The 23,300-nt window shown below is 45.4% G+C and overlaps 2 protein-coding genes and 1 pseudogene across 3 annotated transcripts in view; 1 reads left to right on the top strand and 2 right to left on the bottom strand.

Annotated features, from left to right (window-relative positions):
* The window catches only part of LOC146197026 (uncharacterized), a 113,963-nt gene that overhangs the window by 29,303 nt on the left and 61,360 nt on the right, over positions 1 to 23,300 (top strand). The window lies entirely within an intron of this gene.
* Positions 2,710 to 23,300, bottom strand: part of LOC146197024 (uncharacterized) — a 157,467-nt gene continuing 136,876 nt past the window's right edge. Inside the window, exon 4 of the mRNA XM_084598750.1 lies at positions 2,710 to 2,861. Coding sequence (XP_084454876.1) covers positions 2,814 to 2,861 — 48 coding nt within the window. The 3' untranslated portion in view covers positions 2,710 to 2,813. The remainder of the gene's footprint in view (positions 2,862 to 23,300) is intronic.
* Positions 14,321 to 23,275, bottom strand: LOC146197028 (serine/threonine-protein phosphatase Pgam5, mitochondrial-like; annotated as a pseudogene). Its single transcript, XR_014706163.1, has 5 exons — positions 22,992 to 23,275; positions 22,163 to 22,340; positions 21,379 to 21,593; positions 18,917 to 19,047; positions 14,321 to 14,716 (listed from the first exon to the last, which is right to left on the bottom strand). The product of XR_014706163.1 is annotated as a serine/threonine-protein phosphatase Pgam5, mitochondrial-like (transcript).

Raw genomic sequence — 23,300 nt, 5'->3', positions numbered from 1 at the left:
GTCTCTACCACCGATCCGCTACAGGGCCCCTCGATGACCGAGAGAGCGGAAAGCGCATGCTAAAATATGGGGAGAACATGCAGCACTCTAGGTTGGATCATAGACTGGTAGCCCCGCCAGACCCGAAACTAAATAACAGACAAGCAGTCGCGTGGAGGGCGACTGCAAACTTACACGTGTCCGCACCAGGTTATTACAAACCACATTCTCGCAGGCAAACAGGGTACTGAGAACATGTCAGGATGATAGAATTATCCTGCTAATATGGGCACCAGCCCACTCCGAGCTTCGGGGAAATTAGGGAGCTCATAAGCTTGCCTGCGGTCTCACCTTCCGGGTAGGCTCTGATCCTCAGTACACTCATAGCAGGAACAGGCTAGTCAGCTACAAAGAGATTACAGAGCACTATAGACTAAACAGGTTAGAATACCCACCGGCAGATAAGACACTAAATAAGATCCAAGAAAGCATTTGGAAGTGCTTGCAAACAAGGACTTTTCAGACCCAGCTACTTTAAGTCAGTGGTACTCGGAGCAATTCTCAGATAGGTGCAAACTATGTCAGGATAAAGCGGATCTGGTACATATGATATGGAAGTGTACAGAAATAAAAAAATATAAATGAACAGACAAAAACGGAAGAATTTTGGGAGACACTACTGTTGAGCTCACACCCTGAGATTCAGTTAGGTGTAATCCGACTGGCCGAACACGCCGCCCGGGTCCAAGGGCTCCAGGCCGTCGTGTAGGCGGATAGGTTGACGCCTACCCTGTATCTGTTGGAAATTAAAGTTTTTACCACCACTACCACCCCGAGGCTAGCAGCGATACATCTAACCTTTGTGAGAAGAGAGGGTTGGTTTTGGTTTGTAGGGGTTAATGTCCCAAAGCGACTAAGGCTATGAGAGACGCCGTAGTGGAGGACTCCGGAAATTTCGACCACCTGGGGTTCTTTAACGTGCACTGACATCGCACAGCACACGGACGCCACTCCGTTTCGCCTCCACCGCCGAGGTCGGGTTCGAGCCCGTGTACTCCGGCACAGTAGTCGGGCGTCTTACCACTGCACCACCCTGGCGGGGCCAGGAGAGAGGGAGACTCAACCACAATATATGTCTCCTCCAAAATATATGAGAATGCGCGTACTCTTCTGGGGGGGGGGAGGAGGGGGGTGCGCACATATAAGCAGTGGAGACACCTGGGAGACACTGCTGCGTAGCTCAGACCCTGAGCTCCAGCTCCTGCTCGTCCAACTGGCTAAAAAGGCTACTGGGACCAAAGACCTCCCAGCCTGCATCTGAGGCGGCAGCACCCGCCCCCTGAACTGCGTATCGGGGGTTGAGCAGATCACCTTATTCGTTGGATATTAAAGTTTATTATATCTATGTATCTGGAACGTTACAAAGTGGTGTTCCGATATCACTTGAGCAACCATGACGTCAAATGCATTATCGCGATTGTTTCACCGCATGCAGAGGCAATAGGGTTTATATCCATAGGCAGTTCTTCCGGCCATACCGGCCATAGGGGCAGCCGAAGCTCTAGAAGCATCAGAAGAGCCGAAGGAACCAGACACTGCACTCGAATTGGGAGCCCTTTAGCCTGCCCGACACACCACTGAGGTACAAGTTGTCACTATTTTCGTCATAATACTCATGCTGCCAAATCTGAGGGTGGGAGGGGGGCGGGGGGGGGTAGCTTCTTGAGGTCAGTTACGCAAAGCTCGAACAAGCTCCGACTCCCGAGAGACCTGCTTTCACTGGTCGAGAGGATTTTAATGTAATTAAGTGATGTAAACAAAGTGCTAAAGCAATTACTACGTGACCGGAAAGCTGTCATGTAAATGGAAAAATGACGCTGGTTTAGTTTGGGTTAAAGCTAGTGTCAGTGATAGCTCCGGCCGAGGCGCGCCTCTATATATACTCGAGACTGACGTCAGCGATCATGCGCCTTGCCACGCAGCTGCTCACGGGTTAGCTACACCCCACGTCAGTTGACATTTGACCTTGACCTTTGGTAGGAACATAGCTAAAGTGGTTGTGTCTCAGGTTCCAACTTGACTTCAAAGCTGTTTGAAGGTCATCGGAAGCACACGGTGACCTTGGCTTTACCTCGCGTAGTGAAGCTATCGCTTCGAAAGGCCCGTCTGTCCTTTTTTCCCCAACCATGACCACATTTCCATAAAAAAACTGTCCCTAATGAAGCGGCCGTGCTCGCTCATTCAGTGCCGCCTGCTCTTTGAATCGTTCCATGTTTGCTCAAGTGGCGGCGCTGCATGCAGCATCCTCTACTAACACTATCATAATCATCGACCTCTTCTACTCGGCTTCTGAAAACAGGAGATGACAGCAGTTTGCCATTAAGTATGGACAACCCAATTAATGGCTAACGTCGAGCTATAGATCTGACGCAAACGAGAGCACATATATTTGTGTAGGCGATATTTAAGTATGATTAGTCCAGGAATTTTCACGAAACAATTTTATGATGCCCGCCAAGGAAGGAAGGCAGGCGCTGTGTACAAAGAACCCAAGGAAACTCCGCGTAATTACCTGAGCAATAGCGGGCAGAGCGTCCACATCCGAGGCATTCGTAAGTGGCTCCGTGCCCTTCGAGGGCACCGGCCAGGTTGGAACGCTGAGCTTCTGGTCTTCCTCTCCAGCTGTCTGAAGCTCTGACGATCCAACTCCAGCTTGCGAAGCCAACGACTTATCGCTGGGCGCTCCAGCGTCGGTGGCAGCAGTGGGTCCCACGAGGTCGGCACCAGTGGTGTTCGCGCTCTCGGACCAAGGACGGACCTTTTCACGGCTTTTTTCAGCGTTGCTTGCTGAGCCGTCTAGCTTGGACATTGTTATCCCCTGGCTGCGCACAGAAGGTCGAGGGACAAATAAGCAGACCTCAGAATGCTGCTTGCGGTATAATAATAATAATAATAATAATAATAATAATAATAATAATAATAATAATAATAATAATAATAATAATAATAATAATAATAATAATAATAATAATAATAATAATAATAATAATAATAATAGGTTCAGAGGAAAAGAAAGGCGCAACATGTCACTTGTTCTGTGATTGATTTATAGGAAGGGTAAAGAGCGGTAACTGTCTCACTTGTTTTCTGTGGACACCTCTACCGCGCCGTAAGGGAACTGTTGTTGTTGTTGTTGTGGCTGTAGGAAGAAGGAAAATAAAATGCACGGGCCTGCTACTGGCTCTGTAGCTGAGCCACCGCCGCTGCCTCGTGCAGACAGAAGAGAAAATAGAGAAGAAAGAAAAGGAAGACGAAAAGACGCGCGCCGAAACAACAGCCGTCGTCCACCACCGCAGGTAGGCTAGCCCCCGCTGCAAGCGGCGGTGACCTACCTGCCCAGCCAATTTTTAAGGTGAAAGCCTTCATTGCCTCATCGTTGTCGTCAGAGCCAGTAGCAGGCCCGTGCATTTTCTTTTCCTTCTTCCTACAGCCACAACAACAACAAAAACAACAAAAGTGTCAGGCTTTTGTTTTCGCTTTGACTCCCTCTTTCCTCGCTTCCCAAACGGCGCGGTTCAGGTGTCCACACAGCAAGTGTGATAGATACTGCGCCTTTCCCTTCCTGTGAACCAATTAATAATAATATTAGCACTACTTTAACAATTTGTTCAAGATGCGTATGGTTAATCTGCACCAAAAGACATCATACATAGGCGTAGAGCGAAATCAAACACTACAGTCTCTTAAGATATATCTTCAAAGGTGAAAGGTAAAAGAATAGTATTCAATAGCAGTCATATAGTCATTATTACTTATTACTAATCATTTTTAGCTATTTCTGATCAGTTGTAGTCGTTAGATGTCGGCGTTAAACTTCCTGGTCATTACAAATCATTGATAATCATTTTAGTCATTTGTAATCAACTGTAGTCATAGAAGTCGAGTTAGACATATTGGTCATTACAGGTCATTAGTAGTCATTCCCAGTCGAAAAGAACTACAGAACCGCATCAAAAATACGACAAAATATTCTGTAGTTCTGTCATAAATAGTAGATTTTTCTGTAGTACTTTTCTGTGCTTTTGTAGTTTTTCTGTACTATATTTTTGTTGTCTGTAGTTCTGTATCACTTTTGTGTTGTAAATACAGACATTTCTGATGTTACTACAGAACGTTCTGTTGTCACAACAGGTTTCCCGTCAAAAACCACTCAGAAACTTTGTCGTAACAACAGAAAAGTTTCTGTAGTTTTTTTTCCGACTGGGTTGCAAGCCATTAGCAGGTCATTTCAGTTAATACTCCTCATAACTAAGCATGTTTAGTCATCATTTGTAATCAATTGCATTCCATCGAGTGCCTCAAAGTTCACTGGCGTTCCATAATCGGTTTACAAGAAAGGCGCAAGATCTGTCACTCGCGGACAAATCTCACCGACGCGAGATTTCAACCACGAGCCTAGAAACGATTTCGCCTTAAAAAACTGCTTTTTGCAGATATTCCTATGGGCGCTAAGCCTCCTTTTCACTCCAGGTCGGCCCAGCCTGGCGACAGCAGCGCCACTAGCTACATCTCGCTTACGTCACAGATCGGTGTTCTAGAAAATTTACTAAAACTAATCCAGGCGTACGTAATAACCAGAATCGGTTACGCCACGCCGTACCTGGACATCAAGCCCGGAGAAAAAGAGATATTAGACTGCCTGATCCGAAGATGCGTCAAGAAGGCGCTAGCTAGGACTGCCCATGGGTACCTCGTGCGAACGACTGCTCGAACTCGGGGTGCATAACACGTGGGTAGAATTGGCGGAGGCAGTGCGAGTCTCCCAATTAGACAGACTAAGCGCGACCGAGAAGGGCAGGGCAATCCTTGCAAAAGTAGGCCTCAAACCAGACAGAGGAGTTCAAAAAAAAAAAAAGTCACAATTAGTAGGAAAAGCAGAAACGCCTAGGTAGTCCCCCCTTCCCTAGAAACATGCATCCAAAACTTAATGTCGAAAGAAGGGCCAAACGAGCCGAAACTCTAGAGCGACGGTTCAAGAACATGGGAGCTAAGGAAGTTGTCTATGTTGATGCGGCAAGTAGCAGAACAGGTGCGGCGGTAGCTTCGGTAGTCGATGGCCGAGGGGCGCCGGTATCCGCGGCGGCCATCAGAGGCCGCAACATAGAGACTGCGGAGGAAGTTGCGATAGCGCTAGCTTGTGTAGGAACGGAAGCCAAGTTCATAATTAGCGACAGCGAAATTGCCATTCAAAATTCTGGAAAGGGGAGGATATCGCCGGAGGCAGCCAAAATCCTCACCCAAAGAACGCTGAATAGGAAAATTCAGTTAATTTGGACACCCGCTCACGCTGCCGTCCCGGATAACGAGGCGGCTCACGAGCTAGCCCGAGCTACTTCCGGGTAGCCGTCGAGCCCCCCGAACACTGGGCATACGGCGAGCGTCTGCAAAATTACGGGTAAATTATCGACCATTATAAATTGGGATGTAGACTGGTACCCCCGCCAGATGTTCGCCTAAATAATAGAGAAGCTGTCGCGTGGAGGCGGCTACAAATACGCTCATGAACCCGGTCTGGGCGTTTCACGCACTACCAGACCTTAGGGACAATGATCTGTGCAAACACTGTGGGGCTAGAGGGACCCTCGACCACACAATTTTGGAGTGCCCACAATCTCCAGGGATAGGACAAAATATCACAAGTAGAGTAGCCTGGGATACCCTGTTGCGAAGCGCGGACCCTGCGATCCAGCACGGCACCGTCCATCTGGCGGAAGAGGCCGCAACAAGTCAAGGGCTATCTACTAGCCTCTAATCCGTGGGCGCACGATTTCCCGTCTTCCCCGGCACGTGTGCCGGGGCCGGGGAATAGGACGCCCATTTCTGATGGAAATAAAAGTTGTGCAACCAACCAACCAATCTATATATAGCGGAATGACAGCATAGGGTAACTGTAGGCCCAGCAGCCAACCCAGGCCAACCCAGCGGTCCAGCGCTGAGGGGCAACCTGTGATGACATCACAAAGTGGTCACCTAGTCATGTGATATACATAAGCTAGTCGTTGCTACCCATTGCGGCTGCCCTTGTTACGTGATGACGTCACATGGCTACCCTAGTCGAGCGATATGCACAGGCAAATTACGTGATGACGTCACGATGTTATGATGTAGTAACGTGGCTACAATGGCAGCACTTGGACTAAATGCTGCGCCAATTTGATTACGTGGTGTAGGGACAGACAGACGGGCGCAAAATGTGCGAACTAAAGTAGTAATGGTCTCGTGTGCGGCGCGCAAGGACTCGCCGAGGAGGAAACTGAAGCTACGGAAAAGAGTGCCGTTAGTTTCTGGATGAAGGGGCTAAGGAGCCTACAATGGTCTAAAGTTCTACATGGGGGCTGCAGAGGAACCAGATGGGAACACCAAACACATACACATATGTAACGGCTGCAGGTCTCCGTCTTCCCAGCCAACCGTCGCTTTCCTTTCAGAGAAAGAGCGAAGTCGACGGGGAGCCTCCAACACGAAAAAGGCGTACACTGTCTTATACGGAGCAACGAAAGCGCGTTTTACGAAGGTTGCCCACCAACGCCACTCTGTAAACAACCGCGCTCATAAATTGTGAGGCCGCGGTTCCAGCGCAAGGCGGTCGGAGCTGAAGAGGCGAGCGCTGACCATAACAGGGAAAGGAGGAAGACGACTGGCAAGGGTCGAGTCGGTGACCCAAGGAAGAAGCTCTCTGTACTCCGTCCTCTTCGGACGTACCATGTAATCAAGTCCGTAATATAGTCCCTTTTTGTTTTTCTCAAAAATCGTACTTGTCTCTTCACTGTTGTCAAATAATGTCGAGCCCATAATTTAGTCATCCCACAGGGCCAGTACGTGCCGCCACCAGGCGTCCACAGGGCGATCTGCGCATGCGTAGAGAAGCCCGCCGAAGCGGATCACGCTATGACAGCTCTATTGCTGAAGAGAATAGTTCCGCACCCACACTGACCATTGCCGTTGCTCAAGGTGTAGTCGTACAGCTCGAGTGTCATCAAAACATGCCCACAAACTTTATGCCGATATAGCCATAAAGTCTGAGTTATAATCCCCTTGCACCCGCTACGGTGATATAGCAGAGCCTGGTAGGTGCAGAGCGGTTAATCCCGGATCAACTGGATTCACTGAGATCATGATATCGGCCGACGTTGTTGGCTGGAGAAACTTTTCTGGAAGGGGCATCTGCTGCTACATTTGTGTTGTCTCTGGTCACAGTAAGATTAGGGTTGGCCATTAGCGCCATTGCTAAGCAGAGTTACGGTGACAACATAGCCTGGTAGGCGCAGAGAGGTTAACCCCGGATCACCTGAATAATTCATTAAGAGATCATGACAGATGGTCGGCGTCGTTGGCTGGAGACTTTTCCGGGAGGGGCATCTGCAGCTGCGTTTTCATGTTGCCTCTGGTCACAGTAAGATGAAGGTTGGCTTAATAATAGGCAAAGTTACCATTCGCGCCTTGTCTAAGCAGAGTTACGCTTCACGCGGCACAGGTAGAGGAAATGCGGAAGACATCATTCTTGCTAAAAATGACATCATTTCAGTTTTCCACGATGAATTTCGCCTTTCCACATAAGCGCCAATGAGCTCCTTATGGTGCAAGGTACCGTTAAATCATACCGACCTCTAGGTACACTATGGTTCCTCTATTTCGCTTTATGAAAATGTAGCCTCTGAAGCTTGCAGTCTTGAAAATGCTATCGCACTCGCGAGTGATACGTTAGAGGCACTCTTTCACTGAGGCATACCAGCTGTTCAGTACGGCCAGCAGGCTAGGGAAGACAGTCGCAAGGGTACATTTCTCTTACACAATGTACGAGCCGGTGCGGAACATTACGCCGATGTCAATTAACTGTACGAACTCGGCACATCCCTGCCCGGTAAGACCTATGGAGGCCATTGGAACGAGAAATTACGGCTATGCAATACTTACCAAGGGAAGAGCTCTTAGCAGCTTCACGAGCTGTGCTGGACGAAGTCGCCTCGGACGAACCTTCTTCTTCTTCTGTAACGTGAGCGCGAGCCAGCACGAGGCAGAGCAAATTTTGTATATATTCTATTTTCATGGACATATAAGGAAAGATTAGCACATGATTAGTGACGCCCGCTGCTCCATTGCACAAATGTAAAGAAACCGTTTGTACTAAAGCTATACAGCTACACAAAGCCTATAAACACAACATGATCGCAGTACACAACATAAAAAGCAGAATATTAAGTGAACAAAATCACTGGGCTCACTGGGCACAGTGATCATGCTAGTTCTTTCGTGGCTCAAAATCTACCCTTTGGCTTAACTTAAATAGTTCATACAGCTGAACTCAATTGATGAACTGGTGCAGCAACGACGTGATGCTCGCAGGCTTAAGGTCACACTCGTGCAATGTGCGCTCTGAGAGCTTATACTTGGTCACATTCAATCCTACCACCGCCACTGCCAAGCAAGGCGTCCGTGTGCTGTGCGATGTCAGTGCACGTTAAAGAACCCCAGGTGGTCGAAATTTCCGGAGTCCTCCACTACGGCGTCTCTCATAGCCTGAGTTGCTTTGGGACGTTAAACCCCACAAACCAACCAACCAGTTCTTCCTCCTTGGCGTTTTGTACAGCTGAGTGATAACAAGCCAACTGATTTACGACGACCGAGAACACAGGAATCGGCATCGTCACTTCGCGATCGAATTATGGAACAAGACGCCCGCTTGCCGCAAGGTTCCATCGTAATTTACGTCGACGCAAGCATCCAAGCCTGCAAAGTGACAACTGCAGTCTACTGCCCTAGCAAGTCTTCACTGAACAAAACATCAGTACCCTCTTAAATTGGTGCACAGGAAGGGAAAGGCGCCGTAACTGTCACACTTGCTCTGTGGACACCCGAACCGCGCCGTAAGGGAAGGGAGGAAGGTGGGAATGAAAGTAGAAAGAGAGAAAGAGGAGCCGTAGTGGAGGGCTACGGAGTAATTTCGACCACCTGGGAATCTTTAACGTGCGCTGACATCGCGCAGCACACGGACGCCACTTCGTTTCGCCTCCATCGAAACGCAGCCGCCGCGGTCGGGTTCGAACCCGGGAACTCCAGCACAGTAGTCGGGCGTCTTACCACTGCACCACCCCGGCGGGACATCAGTACCCTCTATCTTCATTTTGTGCGGAACTGCATGCTTGCTGTGCAAGAGGCGCGCTTCGCTCCGTGACTGCCATTCCCATACTTCCCGCGGCCCGTATTGTATTACGCACTGAGCCCTCCAGGTGACAAAGCTACTTAGACACGTCAGTAGCAGCACAGACATCTGCCAAAACATAAATCTAGCGGCACGAATACTGCAGCCAATAGTATTTAATGGACTCCGCGCGACATTTTAAGCGCTCAAAGCCATGCGGATGCTGCTACCTGTCTCTCCACTTCAACCTCGTCATCGCCAAACCTCCTAAAATTGGATAATGCTAATCTTTCAACAAGAAAGGACCACCTTCAACGCCGTACACGCGCTCTCATACCTCCGTGTACGGTGAGTATATAGGGGTTAGAACATTTTACACGGAGGTATGAAAGCGTGTTGCCTGCTCTAGCCTGCTGAAAGAAGAGGAAGATTCCTTGGTGGATGTAAATAGTTATTCATCATCATCATCATCATCATCATCATCATCCGTAATAATATTAATAAAAGTATTAATAATTTGTTCACAGGAAGGGAAAGGTGCAGCATCTGTCACACTTGTTTCTGAGAGCACCTGAGCCGGGAAGGGAGGAAGAAGGGAGTGGAGAGAGAGAAAGCAGTGCCATAGTGGAGGGCTAGGGAGTAATTTCGCCCACCTGGAGATCTTTAACATGCACTGACAGCACAGAGTAGACGGATGCCTCTTCGTTTCTCCCCCACAGAAATGCAACCGCCGGCGGTCGGGTTCGAACTCAGATATACGTCGGCACAGTAGTCGGACAGTGCGACTGTTTTGGAGAGAAGCTCCACTTCTCTCATGAGGAGCTGAAGGACATACAAAGCTCGGAAATGACCTCGACAAAGCGTTTCAAGTGTCTACGAAGAAAGTGTGACAGATAGCTCGCCTTTCCTTCCTAAAAACCATTCCCGGTGGCTGCGTTTCGATGGAGGCGAAACCAAGAGGCGTTCGTTTGCTGTGCGACGTCGTTGTTGTTGTGGCTGTAGGGAGAAGGAAAAGAAATGCACGGGCCTGCTACTGGCTCTGTAGCTGGGCCACCTCATCTGCCTCGTGCAGACAGAAGAGTGAAAGTAGAGAAAAAAGAAAAAGAAGAGGGGCAGAAAGACGCGCGCAGCAACAACAGCCGTCGTCCACCACCGAAGCGGTGGCGGGTCAATGACGGCCTACAACAAATAAAATTCGGTGGCAGGCTACTAGCCCCCGCCGCAAGCGGCAGTGACCTACCTGTCCCAGCCTCATCAGGGCCAGGATCAGCCACCAAGCGTTACTGTTGTTGTGGCTATAGGAAGGAGGAAAAGAAAATGCATAGGCCTGCTACTGGCTCTGTAGCTGAGCCACCTGACTGATTTATAGGAAGGGAAAGGCGCGGTACCTGTCTCACTTTTTTTCTGTGGACACCTCAACCGCGCCGTAAGGGAAGGGAGGAAGGTGGGAGTGAAAGTGGAAAGTGAGAAAGAGGGGCCGTAGTGGAGGGCTACGGAGTAATTTCGACCACCTGGGAATCTTTAACGTGCGCTGACATCGCACAGCACACGGACGCCTCTTCGTTTCGCCTCCATCGAAACGCAGCCGCCGAGGTCGGGTTAGCTGAGCCACCTCCGCTGCCTCGTGTGGACAGAAGACAAAAGAGGGAAGAAAGCAAACGAGGGAGAGGAAGACACGCGCCGCAACAACTGCCGCCGTCCACCACCGAAGCGGTGGCGGGTGCAATGACGGCCTACAAAAGATGAAAATTCGGTGGCAGGCGGTGACCCCCTGTCCCAGCCCCCTCCGGGGTAGGATCACGCTAAAGATCCCTATGTGGTCGAAATTACTCTATGGCTCTTCTTTCTCTCCCAACTTCCTCCCTTACCTTACAGTGTTGTTATTGCACCCAACAACAACCTGCTCACAACCACATATATGCTACTGTAAAAATGATACTTCTGTTAAGTTGTTTCCTTCTTCACCTAATGTTATTTAACGTCCTGATCTCCAACTGCGCGATCATTTCATGATGGATGCCAAACATGTTCAACTTGCAAGGCATCTACCAATTATCAATTTGAAGCTAACGCCTTCTAGCGGAATTCATAGTATAAATGGCAAATTTATACGAAATGCCAAAAAAAGTACATCCCTATGCATGCATACTCACAATTGTGTCATCATGGTGTACTACTGAAGACCGCTGTGGTCAACCAGTACACAAAGCCAGAAATAAACTGAATATATCTAAACACCGATCCATATCATTGAAATCAATAGCGTTCAAAATAATGTTACATATATTTACATATCTGGTTAATTTTCTGGAGGATAACAATTTCTTCTAGCAGAGCATGGCTTCCAAAATTTTTTCTCTTGTGACATTCAACTACTTTCCTTCACTTATTTTGCACTTCTATTTAGACTTTGCCTTTTTTCCTGACTGCATATTTCTTGACTATGCTAAAGCATTCGATAAATTAACTCACTGCTCCTAAACAAACTAAGTGTTCTGAATACTGACCCTGCAGTTATTAACTAGATCCGTGGATTTCCTTCTTCCCAAGTTGAATTTGTCAGCATTAACAATGCCAACTCCTCTACTAGCACGTAGGCACAAGGAGTAACCCATGAAGCTTAGGTTAGGTTCCCATTCACACTCTCCCTGGCAGGTGAAATCTATTCCTGATTAAAAAGTTGTTTTCAAACCAAACTAAGGGTGCAAGAAAAAAGTGAAACTTTTCATAAAATATTGTCTAAACTCTTCTGCAGTTGTCTTTTTCCCAAATGCAAAGTAACATATGAGTGCTGTACCTATGCCAGCTAAATTTCCGGCCTTTCATTAGCTTCCCTCTTGCTTCCATTATGCTAGAAAATACTTTCATATAGCATAGTTAAGTGTACAGAAATGCAAACTTAATACCCATGTTTAAGCTTAGAATCACTGTCACGTACCACGGGCACATCAAAAACGTTTAGAAGCATTTCTTTGCCACTTACAACACCTCAAAATCGGTATAGAGCGCTTCATAACCAATGAGTCGGATCAAATTTTCTTATTATTTTTGTATCTCAATTCTTGTACTTTTTTTTTTCACAGGTCAGAAACAGCGCCTGTTCCACAGTTCATCCCAATAAAAATGAAACTATCATGCATTCCATTATTCAGTACCAGTTGCTTTCCGTGCCGTTATTTTAACACTTACTGCTTTCAAGAATGTCTACAAGAATCCCCATTTGAGCTTTTGAATTTGCAGTTAGCTAGTAAAACGTAAGCTCTAAGCCCTAGTTTGATTGTCAGATTCTAATTTCACGTCCAATATGTGAACCCAACGAGGATGGCCTTTTGGATGTCAATTGCATTTCAATGTCGAATAGCAATTTCTTTTTAATGCAGCCGGACAGTACATTGGCACACTAGCAACACGAAGGCCTTCTGTCACAAGCACATGGTTCTAAATACCAAGGAATATAATCACGCCATCCCAGAGGTGGTGATGCAATGTTCAGCAGGTAGAATTTCCAATGGAGTCAGCAATGTACCAAAGCTATGTGTATCCTGCAGGAGGTTCATGCAGCATGTGGGCTATTTTACATATTTCTGTTCTAATCTCACATTTGGCATTGCCTTTTTTTGTCACAACTGGACAAACCTAGTACGTAACCAGCCAGGAGCGAAAAAGCAACACAGGACATCCCCCAGCAAAAAGGATGACGGAGGTGAGAAACACTAACAAGGTCAGGTCCCAGCTCAAAGAAAAACGACTTTCAACAGGAAGGTGTGCCATTTTCATTAAAAAAATGGTTGTTATTGCAAAGTTTGCTGAATTTAGCAAGTAATCAATTGGAAACTACCAAACAAAATGGCAAGAAACTTGCCCAGTTAGATGAACCCTTTATGGTTTTTATATTATATGCCAAATTTAATGACTGCCGTATTTACTCGAATCTAGGCCGGGAATTTTTTTTTAATTCACTTATGACAGTCGGCGGCCGGCTTAGATTCGAAGATGCAGTTTGCCCACAACCGCTAGACATAGCGCCATCTCGTGGCGACACCAGCTACATGCTTGCAGCTGCTTGTAGGTTTGCAGGCTCCATTTTGCTTTTCCAAGTGCTGCAACGCTGGCTGTGAACAAAGGTCTCGTCGTTCCATGCTTGCTTCAAGAAGCGCCCGTGTTCATAGCCTAATGGCACTCCCTAAGCAATACCATTACACCGCTGCTTTTTAACCGGAAAGTAGTTTTGGAGGCAGAGAGAACTTCAGACCAACAAGCCCCTTGAAACAACTTCAGCGTGGACGAAAAGAACATGTGGCAGTGGTAGAAGCAGCGGGATAAACTTTTCACCTGCGCCGCAAAGCGAATGGCCTTCGCGTGACCCAAGAGCGGGTGACACCACGAGGTGGAGAATGATGTCGCAGACTTTATCAGAAAGCAAAAAGAAAGTGCAATGCCCGTGACGACAGAGATGATACAGGTGAAGGCGAGGGAGATTGCAAACAATAGAGACATTGTGCGGACCCAATTTAAGGCCAGCGGGGGCTGGGTCACTCGCTTCATGAACCGTTTCGGGTTCAGCCTGCAACGCCGGACTTCCGTGTGCCAAAACCTACTGACTTCGCGAAAAAGCTTGTAGCATTCCAGTGCTCCAATATAAGGAAGCTGCTGGAGGACAACGGACTGAGACAAATCGGTAACGCCGATCAGAACCCAGTGTGTTTCAACATGCCTGTAGCGTGCAAAACAGTTAAATTAAGAACTGTTGGGTACGAGAAGCAACATTTTGCCGTGATGTTATGCTGCATGGCTGACGGGCAAGAACTGCTGCCTTACATTACATTTAAGCGGAAGGTGCTTCCAGCCGGCAACACATCATGTTGAGTAATTACACCTATTGCCGTATGCAAGAGATTGGCTACAGCCCCTTTTAGGTTGTGGAGCTGATGTTCATTAACACGTGTGCTGGGGAAGCAGCAGCGCTGCAACCACGAAGGTGCAAGGTTTCTGCTTTGTACCTGTGGGCCGCACACAGTGCAGTGAACAAAAGTCTCGTCACAACTTGCCTCGGACTTGACCATTAATAGGGAAGGGTGCACAGAACAACCTCACCCATCTAGACACAATATGTAGCTGTAGCCCCAGTAAACTGCAAGATAAGCAAAAATGAAAACTTCACATTACACATCTCAGTTGCTTTTATTGTGGCAATGCTCTTTCCATCGACAATAACATCATAAAACGTAAATACTCAAACATATATAACAACTTGCTGAGCATCCCTTTAAATACATTTTTTTAAGGCTATGAGTCTGCTTCGTTTAGACATGGCACGAAAGCACCAGTATCTCAAATATGGCAATGCGAGATAAATACTGGCAGCTACAACCCTACGCAATTGAGAGGCTAGCTGGTTGTTATCATCTCCTTGGGAAAATGCCCGGTATCACCAAGGGAACGCAGGGACACCCGTCCAGGGGGGGGATACGCACGAGAGAAATGCTGCAGTTGGCGAGTGATATACGTGACCATGCCTCAGGAGGAAACTGCAGGGCCCTGCGCTCAATGGCAAAGAACCAGCACTCGGTACACAGATCAAAAATGAAAACATTCAGCAGTGCAAAATTCAAAAAGCGATTTTGAAGTGACAGTCATTAAAATTCTGATTTCTTTTTCAAGAATATGCATGAAATAAATGGTGAAAGTGCCACCAGGATTCATCACAAGGTTCACGCACAACATATGGCGGCCTAAAATTCAAGGAGAATTCCAGGATTTGAAAGATACAATAACACAATAATCAAGGAAGGCAGAAAGACTTTTTCCCTCTAACTTAGCTCCGATTTCCCTTTCCACAGCTTCCATCTCTTCTTTCTTTCCCAAGTTTTTCTGTGCGAACTCTTAAGCCTGGCAAGAAATAGTTATCTCATTCCTAATCTGATCAATCTTGAAGAGACTAGCAGCTAACTCCCAAACATTTTTAGAATTTTCTTGCAGTTTTCTTTTTTTTTTTGTCACATTCTCAAGCTCTAGCTCCAGTGTCTTCATGTCAGACATGCCTGCCAACTTTCTGCTACGTCCTTCCTATCATATGCACGCAGTCTGTGTGATTCTGCGTCAGTACACAAGAAATTTCCAATAACTTGATTCCCTCCGAATGCCCCTGACCTGAAGATACACTTGTAGCTTACCAGATGGCTTACCTAAAAAACTGCACCCATTATTTCCCTATCAATCGTTTTCTGGTACAGCATACACTTTGCTCTATGCAGATCACTCAATTCCAATCTCCCCAAAACGTACATGTTCTAGCCACGTGGCCTCAAACTCTCGTCTTCTCACTTACACCACATATGTCAAAACACAAAGGTACATTGATGCTATGACGCCACCTGAGCTTTGGTGTCGGAATAGGAGAGCAACCATCAGAGAGAGCATTGGAAGACAGGGAAAAGAGGAAAAAGAGCCTCCTGTACGATTTTTCAATGAAACAATGTGCTCTTGAAAGAACTTCACTTATTTATCTATTTATTCAAAACAGATTGCACGTGTCAGAGGAAGGCAGTCTACGAAAACAAGAAGCCATAACACAAAAAAAAAAGCCTAAAAGGGCAAAGAGAAACAGGAAGAGCATCTGGAAAAGAGGCGCGGAAAGCAGACCACCACTCATGACCCTAGTCCAGTTAGATGACATACTGTCACTTTCGGTATTGGCCATCCTCTTCCCGCCTTCAGTTATTACCTTCCTTGGCAAATTTGCGAAAATGTATCCACAAAACGTGGCGGCAAAATGTAACGTGATATGACGTCACAGTAAAGCAAAACTGGTAATTATGAATGTGTATTAATGACAAGTGGTATATAAATGTCAAGTCATGCATAGTCATGTCATGTGATTCATAGTTTAGTCATGAGTCAGTCAGATTGGAGATCCAATGTGCATGACTATGGAGCCCACGACTTGTGCAAGTCAAGTCAAAGCTACTAAAGAGCACCAATGCACATGCTTTCGCATTTCTTCAATGACGAACTCAGCAGCACTCTCAAAATTATTTTTCTAAAAGCGCTTATAGTCCACATGTAGTCTCACATTTTAAAGATAAGCAAGTCTGATCCTGATTTTTTCAAGCAATTTAAGCAGTGCATTATATTTACCCAGATTCAAGGGCCCGTGAAACTATTTTTCAGAACCTGTGTGTAATTCAAGAGTTTCAATACCTTGTGTACATCCTGTAATTAGAAAGAAGTGATTTTCTTCCATACATTTTTAACTGTTACATTTCTGAAGCCAAGTACGGATGGCAAAATCAAGATGTCCACAAATGCAATGAAATATTAGCATTCTGGAATGCACTGGAATTAGTATAATTCAGAACACCTTCACAAATATCCCCATGCAGTTTCTGCCACTTGCAATTAGAATTCTCGCAAGTTCCAAACTTTCCGACTTGGTGGATCCTGAGGCTGCCATCAGAACGACGCTCAGAGCTTTTGATGCCAGCAATAAGAAAACTGCACATTGATGCTCAGGGAGAGAGTAGTCTGAAGCGCCACAGCTTTCTTTGACTGTGCGATTACATGCCATAGATGTCTTCATTGTTCAAAACATTCTATTCATTCTGCTGAAACATTATGAAAATGGCCACACTTGAAGTAATAAGTGTGCAATGTCAAGGCAGAAACCTGAGTAGTAAGCCACAGTGGAAGGTAGGTTGGTTATAAAAAGCAAGCCAATTCAATGATTCAAAAGAACTACCAAATTTACACCTATACACCATTTCATGACACCCTGTGAAACCGGTCTGACTGTGCTGTTAAAAGGAGCAGTCGTCAGCTCCTTCCTGTACTACCAGAGAAGCCCAGTACCACCATGAGGCAGCACCTTCACCCCTTTGTAACATTGTGTGTACAATGTGACAATGAATACAATGTGATGGAGGGAGTTTATTGATATTATAAAAAGACTTATTATAATGCGATATCTGCCTCTTCATGCCCACTGTAGCCAAGGGCCCAGAAAACAAGAAGATGGCATAAAAATATACAAAACCAGCAGATATGCTGGTATTACTTGAAAGGTAACACTTTAGGAAGGGGCACGACACCACTAAATGCAGCATACTGTAGAATACCACTTTAACGAACGTCACTTAAACGAAGCATTCAGTTGTACGAACTTTACTAAACCCCCCACTGAAGCTCCATTGAACACTATGCAAACACCCTTCATTCAGTTATTGCTCATTTCAGTTCTACAAACGTTTTCCGCGGTGCCATCCTGTGTCTTCAACGTCATACTGAGCACTTAAAAAAGCACAACCCGCACTCTTCGTTGCATATTTTTATGTTGAGAACCACTCTTCATTATTGCGTGAAAAAAAGTGGCCGTTATTTAGCTTTAAAGTGAATTGGCTGTCTAAACTAGCTTGTAACCAGCCGAATCCATAACTGTCTTTGCATGCTTAATTAGCTGTACAGTCGTAGTCAGTCAAAGCCAGATCTTCAGGCCTACTAGGCCGTTTAGCTCCAAGAATTGCGAACATGTGCACTTTGGTTAACCATGATCTGCTTGGAGAAAATGAAAGCCTTTTCTCCTCAGCAGGCCATTGTGATGGGCAAGGCTCTCGGAATCTTGCACACAGTGACCGAGTTCAAGACCACTGTAGTCCTTTCAAAAGTGCTGCAAACGGTTACGCATTCTTCACTTGCAAATAAGCGCAGTGACAAATAAATGGGCTCAGATAAGATTTGAACAACTTACGTTTCTTGGAGTTAATCGAAACAATCTTCCACACATTCATTTCAGTTCAACGAACTTTCATTTTAACAAACTTTTTCCTAAGGCCCCTGGAACTTCGTTCAAGTGAAGCTTCACTGTAGCATCCAATGCGCAAAAAAGCAAGCAGTCAGCAGGGCCCAACATCACTTCACCGCCAGTGTTGTTTACCTTTTGCACTGCCAAATCCTACGCCCTGCTTTCCTTCCCCTACTCCGAACTCTTTCATTCCCTTGTCTTTACTGCTCTACTTTCCCATGCACACCACACAGCCCCAAGGTCATTATAAAGTTGGCTTCTCTAGCAGTTTGCGAGTCTTGCGGCAAAAGTAGCTAAACTAGGTATCTGCAGCAGCGAGAAAAAAAGTCACATTCGTACCTTGGTTCAGAATAAAACACGAGATAGATTCTGAAACCAATCAAGGGAGAAAAAGAGGTCACAGTGCAGTTATGTAAATGCGCTCCCTTTGTCAGGTTGGCCTTGTTACAATAGTAACTGTTTACAAATGGCTTCCATAAGCATCTACAGCTTGCCATTTTGCCCATTTACAGCCAGCGCAAGGGTGCTTCTTCGAACATTTAAAGGCTTGAGAAGTATAATAAATGTCATGCGAAATCAGTCAGCACAGCATACTTAGTAGCAAAGTTGGCAGCATTTGAGAATATGCACCAGCAGCATGTATGAAATGACTATTTCATGTGGCATGTTGCCATGAATATGCCGCTCTGAATATCAATTGGCAGTCTGATATCGCAAAATCAGCAACGATGATGGAGCTATCCAACATGAACAAAAAGCAAGACCACTGAGTTAGCTGCCAAAGTATTGCAGCAGGAACAGCACGAACATAACTTAGGATCGTCCTTTATGACACGCTCTTTTCATAGAGCAGACTACCACCAGATGTCTAAAGCAATTGATGAAGAGAATGTCACGATTTTCACACTGTTCAAAATGGATGTGAGCACATGTACACGTACCTGCATATCCAGTATCGAATGCCGTTTGCGTGGCAAACAATGATCTCGTGAGAGCCTTCCTCTTGACTTGCAGGTGCACGGTAGAAATACTTGCGAAAACCGGCTTCTATCCGAGCACCATCTGTAAAGAACTGGTGACACAGATCGATACAATTAGTCCGGTCCTGGCACCATTCAAGGATCAATACCAAAGTGATGACGTAAGAAGACAGGGGAGCACACCAGAACAGAACAACAGGAAAGCCTGCACCAAACAAAAGCAGGATCTTACACGGCGGCTGTAACAGCCAGAAGTGGCCACTTTATTCCCACCACCATCCCAAATTCATCCATCCACTTGACTTTTCTATATGTGCGTTCTCTTGGAATCCATCCTCCATAATCCAAAGAGGCCATCAGTTACCTTCCCTTCTAATAATATGCTCTACTGAAGCCCCCAGCTTAAGCATGCCACTTCATCAGCCATGATACTGCTCATGGCTCATGGAATATGAGTGCAATCAGCACACAAGAGGTAAAACATGACACAGTGCTTGCCATGTTTGTGCTTTCTTGGTGCTTCACAAAACTATTTTCCCACTGAATTAACCATTTTAAGCTACTGTTAACTCAATAATCACAATTATTGCTACTACTCACATATCTGAAAGTGATGCTCTCCATGTCTAGCAGATAGTGCACTGTTCAGAACCCAAGGTTGAATTACCGATTTATTAATGGCATATTTTCCCTTGCCTGCGTTACCATTCCAGTAAAAGAGAAAAGCGCTAAATAAGCTTGGTGTCCCTACCCAATCCTTAAAGCGGGAGGTTTTTCATGACTTGACAAATCTTAACTCTATTACACTATACTTTGGTACTTCCAACTAGCCAAATATGTTGTAACCAAGCTGCCCAATACAAATAACTATCAAAACTTTTGAACATACTGCTGCCGAGTTCCAGTGGCAAGAACCAGGCTGAGTACATCAAATCGGTGTTTACACATGTGCCGTTAAAAGCCAGCATTTAAGCTGAATCTGATTTTAGTTTATGAGTGGAGCACAATTACACTCAAGTAACGCACGCAGTACAACTTGGAGCAGCTTAATTAATAATATTACAGCATTGCAAGGCTGATCAACCAGAACAATAACAGATGAAAATTCAAATTAAGGCAGCCTAGTGCCTAAATCATTTTTCAGTTCGGAAATCCAACACTGCCTTGACTCTTCCTCACTCCAGTCACGCTGGTACTATAGAATGATCACTGCACTGATAGCCTTCAATGTCACCACACACTTAAAGGTACACTGGAATATTTTGTGATCGCTTTTATTTTTTCTCGGTTTCCATGAACAAATATGCTGTCGCAGATGACACAGCTGCCATTAGGGCCGCAGAAATAAAAATGCACATGAACTATTTGTTTTCGAGAGACTCAACCTCATCGCTCTTTTGGCCAATGAAAAAATCCTGTAAACCATGAAAACACCCAAAGCAACTTTTATTGATTATAGGATTTTTATAAAACCGAAACTTCTTTGGGGGCTCACAAAGTATATAACTGAAACAACAAGCTCAAAGCGAGCAGACTACGTTTTTGAAGATCCCTTCGCCAATGGCAGGGCAGCATGCCGCCACAGAATTGCCTGAAAGGCACTACACATGTTGGCTGACTCTTTTTATTTTTTGTGGCAAGTTAAAAAAAAAAAGAAAGAAAATGTGGGAACCAGGATATTTATATTTCAGTCAAAAAATCTGACACTAGTGCTATAACTCTAACTTTATAAGAATGCTTGCAGCATAGTGCAGATCAAGTTCCTCCAATAAAGAGAGCTCTAAATTCTCTTTAGTACACCTTTAAGCTCAAAAAACTAGTGCCCTTCCATGTAAACGCATATCCAATGGCCTATGAAAACTTCAATAATACTATACCGAGCACTTATATCACCACTACAGATAACCTTGTACCGTATAAGCAACCTCGCAACGCCTCCAATATAAAAAGAGCCTTAATGAAATAACACTGTTTGCTTTTGCAACATGAGTTTCCTTCTAAAGTACAGGTAGCCTGCTTTTAAGACATTGCAAATCCACTGGTGCAGTACAAATAAATATACTTTTCTTGCAACAATAGTGTTTCTATAACAGCACTTCTGGTTGGGTTACTTCCACAACTCAAACAGCAATCTCAGAATCAAATTTGTGCCCGGTAGTTGTAAGTGGACAAACCATAAAAATGCCCACTGCTGCTTCCCGAATGCTTCTGAGAGTTGCTGAAGCTGAATATCTTTAAATTGCGACGAATACAAGCCTGACAGCCATGGGAGCTGTTTACGGTTGATTCTGCTTTGGAGTAAATACACTACCAAATTTAGCCCCTTTGACACAGGTGCCAGGTGAAACACACGGCAAGAGCATTTGCCTAAGGCAAAGTCTGAAGCCCGTCACTAATTACACATTGAGAACTCCTGCAACCACCTTGGCTTCCGGCTTCCAGGCTCCAAAGGGGGGATCAGGGGGCACAGGTGCACCCTCACGGATTAGCTCACAAGACTCCACCGGAAGTGGCCCCAAATGCTTGTGTATGAGCTCAGCTGTCTCGACTGCCCGCGTCATGGTGGAATGAACCAGCCGTGTAAAAGGGATTCCAAGCTGGCTGAGCCGCTGGCCAGTCAGATCTGCCTGCTTGCGACCTGCAATTTTGTAGCAGCAGAACTAAAATCTTCAGTGAAGGCTTTAATACTACACATTCTATGTGAGATGACACAGCACTGCAATATGCTAAATCTCACTACTTCATACGGCACAGTGATATAATAAACGACCACATGTTCATAGTTCTTATGTTTTTGTTCAGCTTCCTCATTAGCACACGCATGCAGTACTCTTTAACTGTTACACGCAGAGAACAAACAATTCATTTTAGCAAGTACCACTATAACATTCACTTTTAAGAAAAGCACGGACTTTTTCCTCAGAGCAAGACTTTTCCTCAACACAAATCAAAGAACCTTACATTTCTCAGCCCAAAAACATAACCTTCATATGGAAGTACCACACAGGCAACAATATATGTAAAGGCAGGAAAACCTCCCTTTAAGCAGCAATCAGCATCCCAGCAAACAATAATTCTAAACATAAACTACCAGTGTGAAGATCTGGTAAGAATGGTGTGGAATATCCGTGTTTGGAAGTTTTGTTCTTGTGTTTTACGTAGATGAAAGTAACAGCCACGAGTATTACCAAAAAGAAAAATGCTTACCCAACTCAGTTAGTATGCACTCTTTATCCGTCTCCCCTCGCAAATTATACTGTCCATGTCGGATTATATACAGATATCGCGTTGCGGTCGGTCTCGCTTTATGCACTTCTTCGTTATAACCATTCTGCTCTTGTTCTGACGAATTCTTGGGTGGTTTCGTGCAAAACTCCGGCTCTCGCTTGAAAATGAGGATTTCACTTTTGAAAGCGCCACAAAATATGGTTTGTCAAAATCACACACTGCTATTTTTCTCTTACACGACCTACCTTAACATGCATGCAGTTAAAATTTGTATTGTTTTAATAAGAATTCATATGCAGATGTATTACCTTCATCATGAACAAAACATTTGCAGAAAAAGCTGTTCGAGCAAAACACCGCAACTCCTTCCATGGCCTTCATCAAAGCGATTGCAACAGGTCCATACATCAGCCAAGACACATACGTTTGAAAGAGCTTGACAATAAAAAAAAATGTTAAAACAAAGTACTGAGGTCAGGTGCTGACAGGCAGTTGCAACGTGCACGATTGCCGATTGTTCTCCACGTTGTTTAGATTGCTTTTGCGAGCAGAAGAAAGAAAAACATTAAAACGGATAAATGGATATTACTCTGGAACCATAACACTGGTAATTGCACACGGAATCGAAGCAATACTGAAAATAAACACTGAACTGTGCAGAAAATTCGCACTTTTACAGCAAACTTCGCTGAGCACTTAGCTGAGGAAACGTTCACAAATATACATCACTTCGCGATGTGTTCAACTCTGACGGCTCCGTAAATGATAAGCATGCAAGCAATGAAAGATTGGCCCTACACGTGCATACACACCTGTCCCAGTTACTGTCCCACTGAACTGTAGGCTGGAAATTCGTGGTCCATGAGGCGTGTACTCTACGGTTCTTTGCCTGATCACTGCAGATAACGAAAGCTGCCACGCTACCACCGAGAACGCCTACAACTGCGCGGCGGAACATTTTAAGAAGTTCAAACCATTTATGCAACGTAATATCGAGTCGAAACAGAGGAGCGCAGTACCTTGCGCAAAACGAGCGCGCAAGATCAAGTTGAGCCGAGCATTAAAATCCACCGAAACCACTAGTGTGTGCCACGTGACTACATGCGCGTATAACTCT

Source organism: Amblyomma maculatum, chromosome 3 (genome assembly GCF_055883805.1).
Source record: "Amblyomma maculatum isolate TAMU_Amacu chromosome 3, ASM5588380v1, whole genome shotgun sequence".
NCBI classification, from domain to species: Eukaryota; Metazoa; Arthropoda; class Arachnida; order Ixodida; family Ixodidae; genus Amblyomma; species Amblyomma maculatum.
This window is presented reverse-complemented; position numbering and strand designations above follow the sequence as displayed.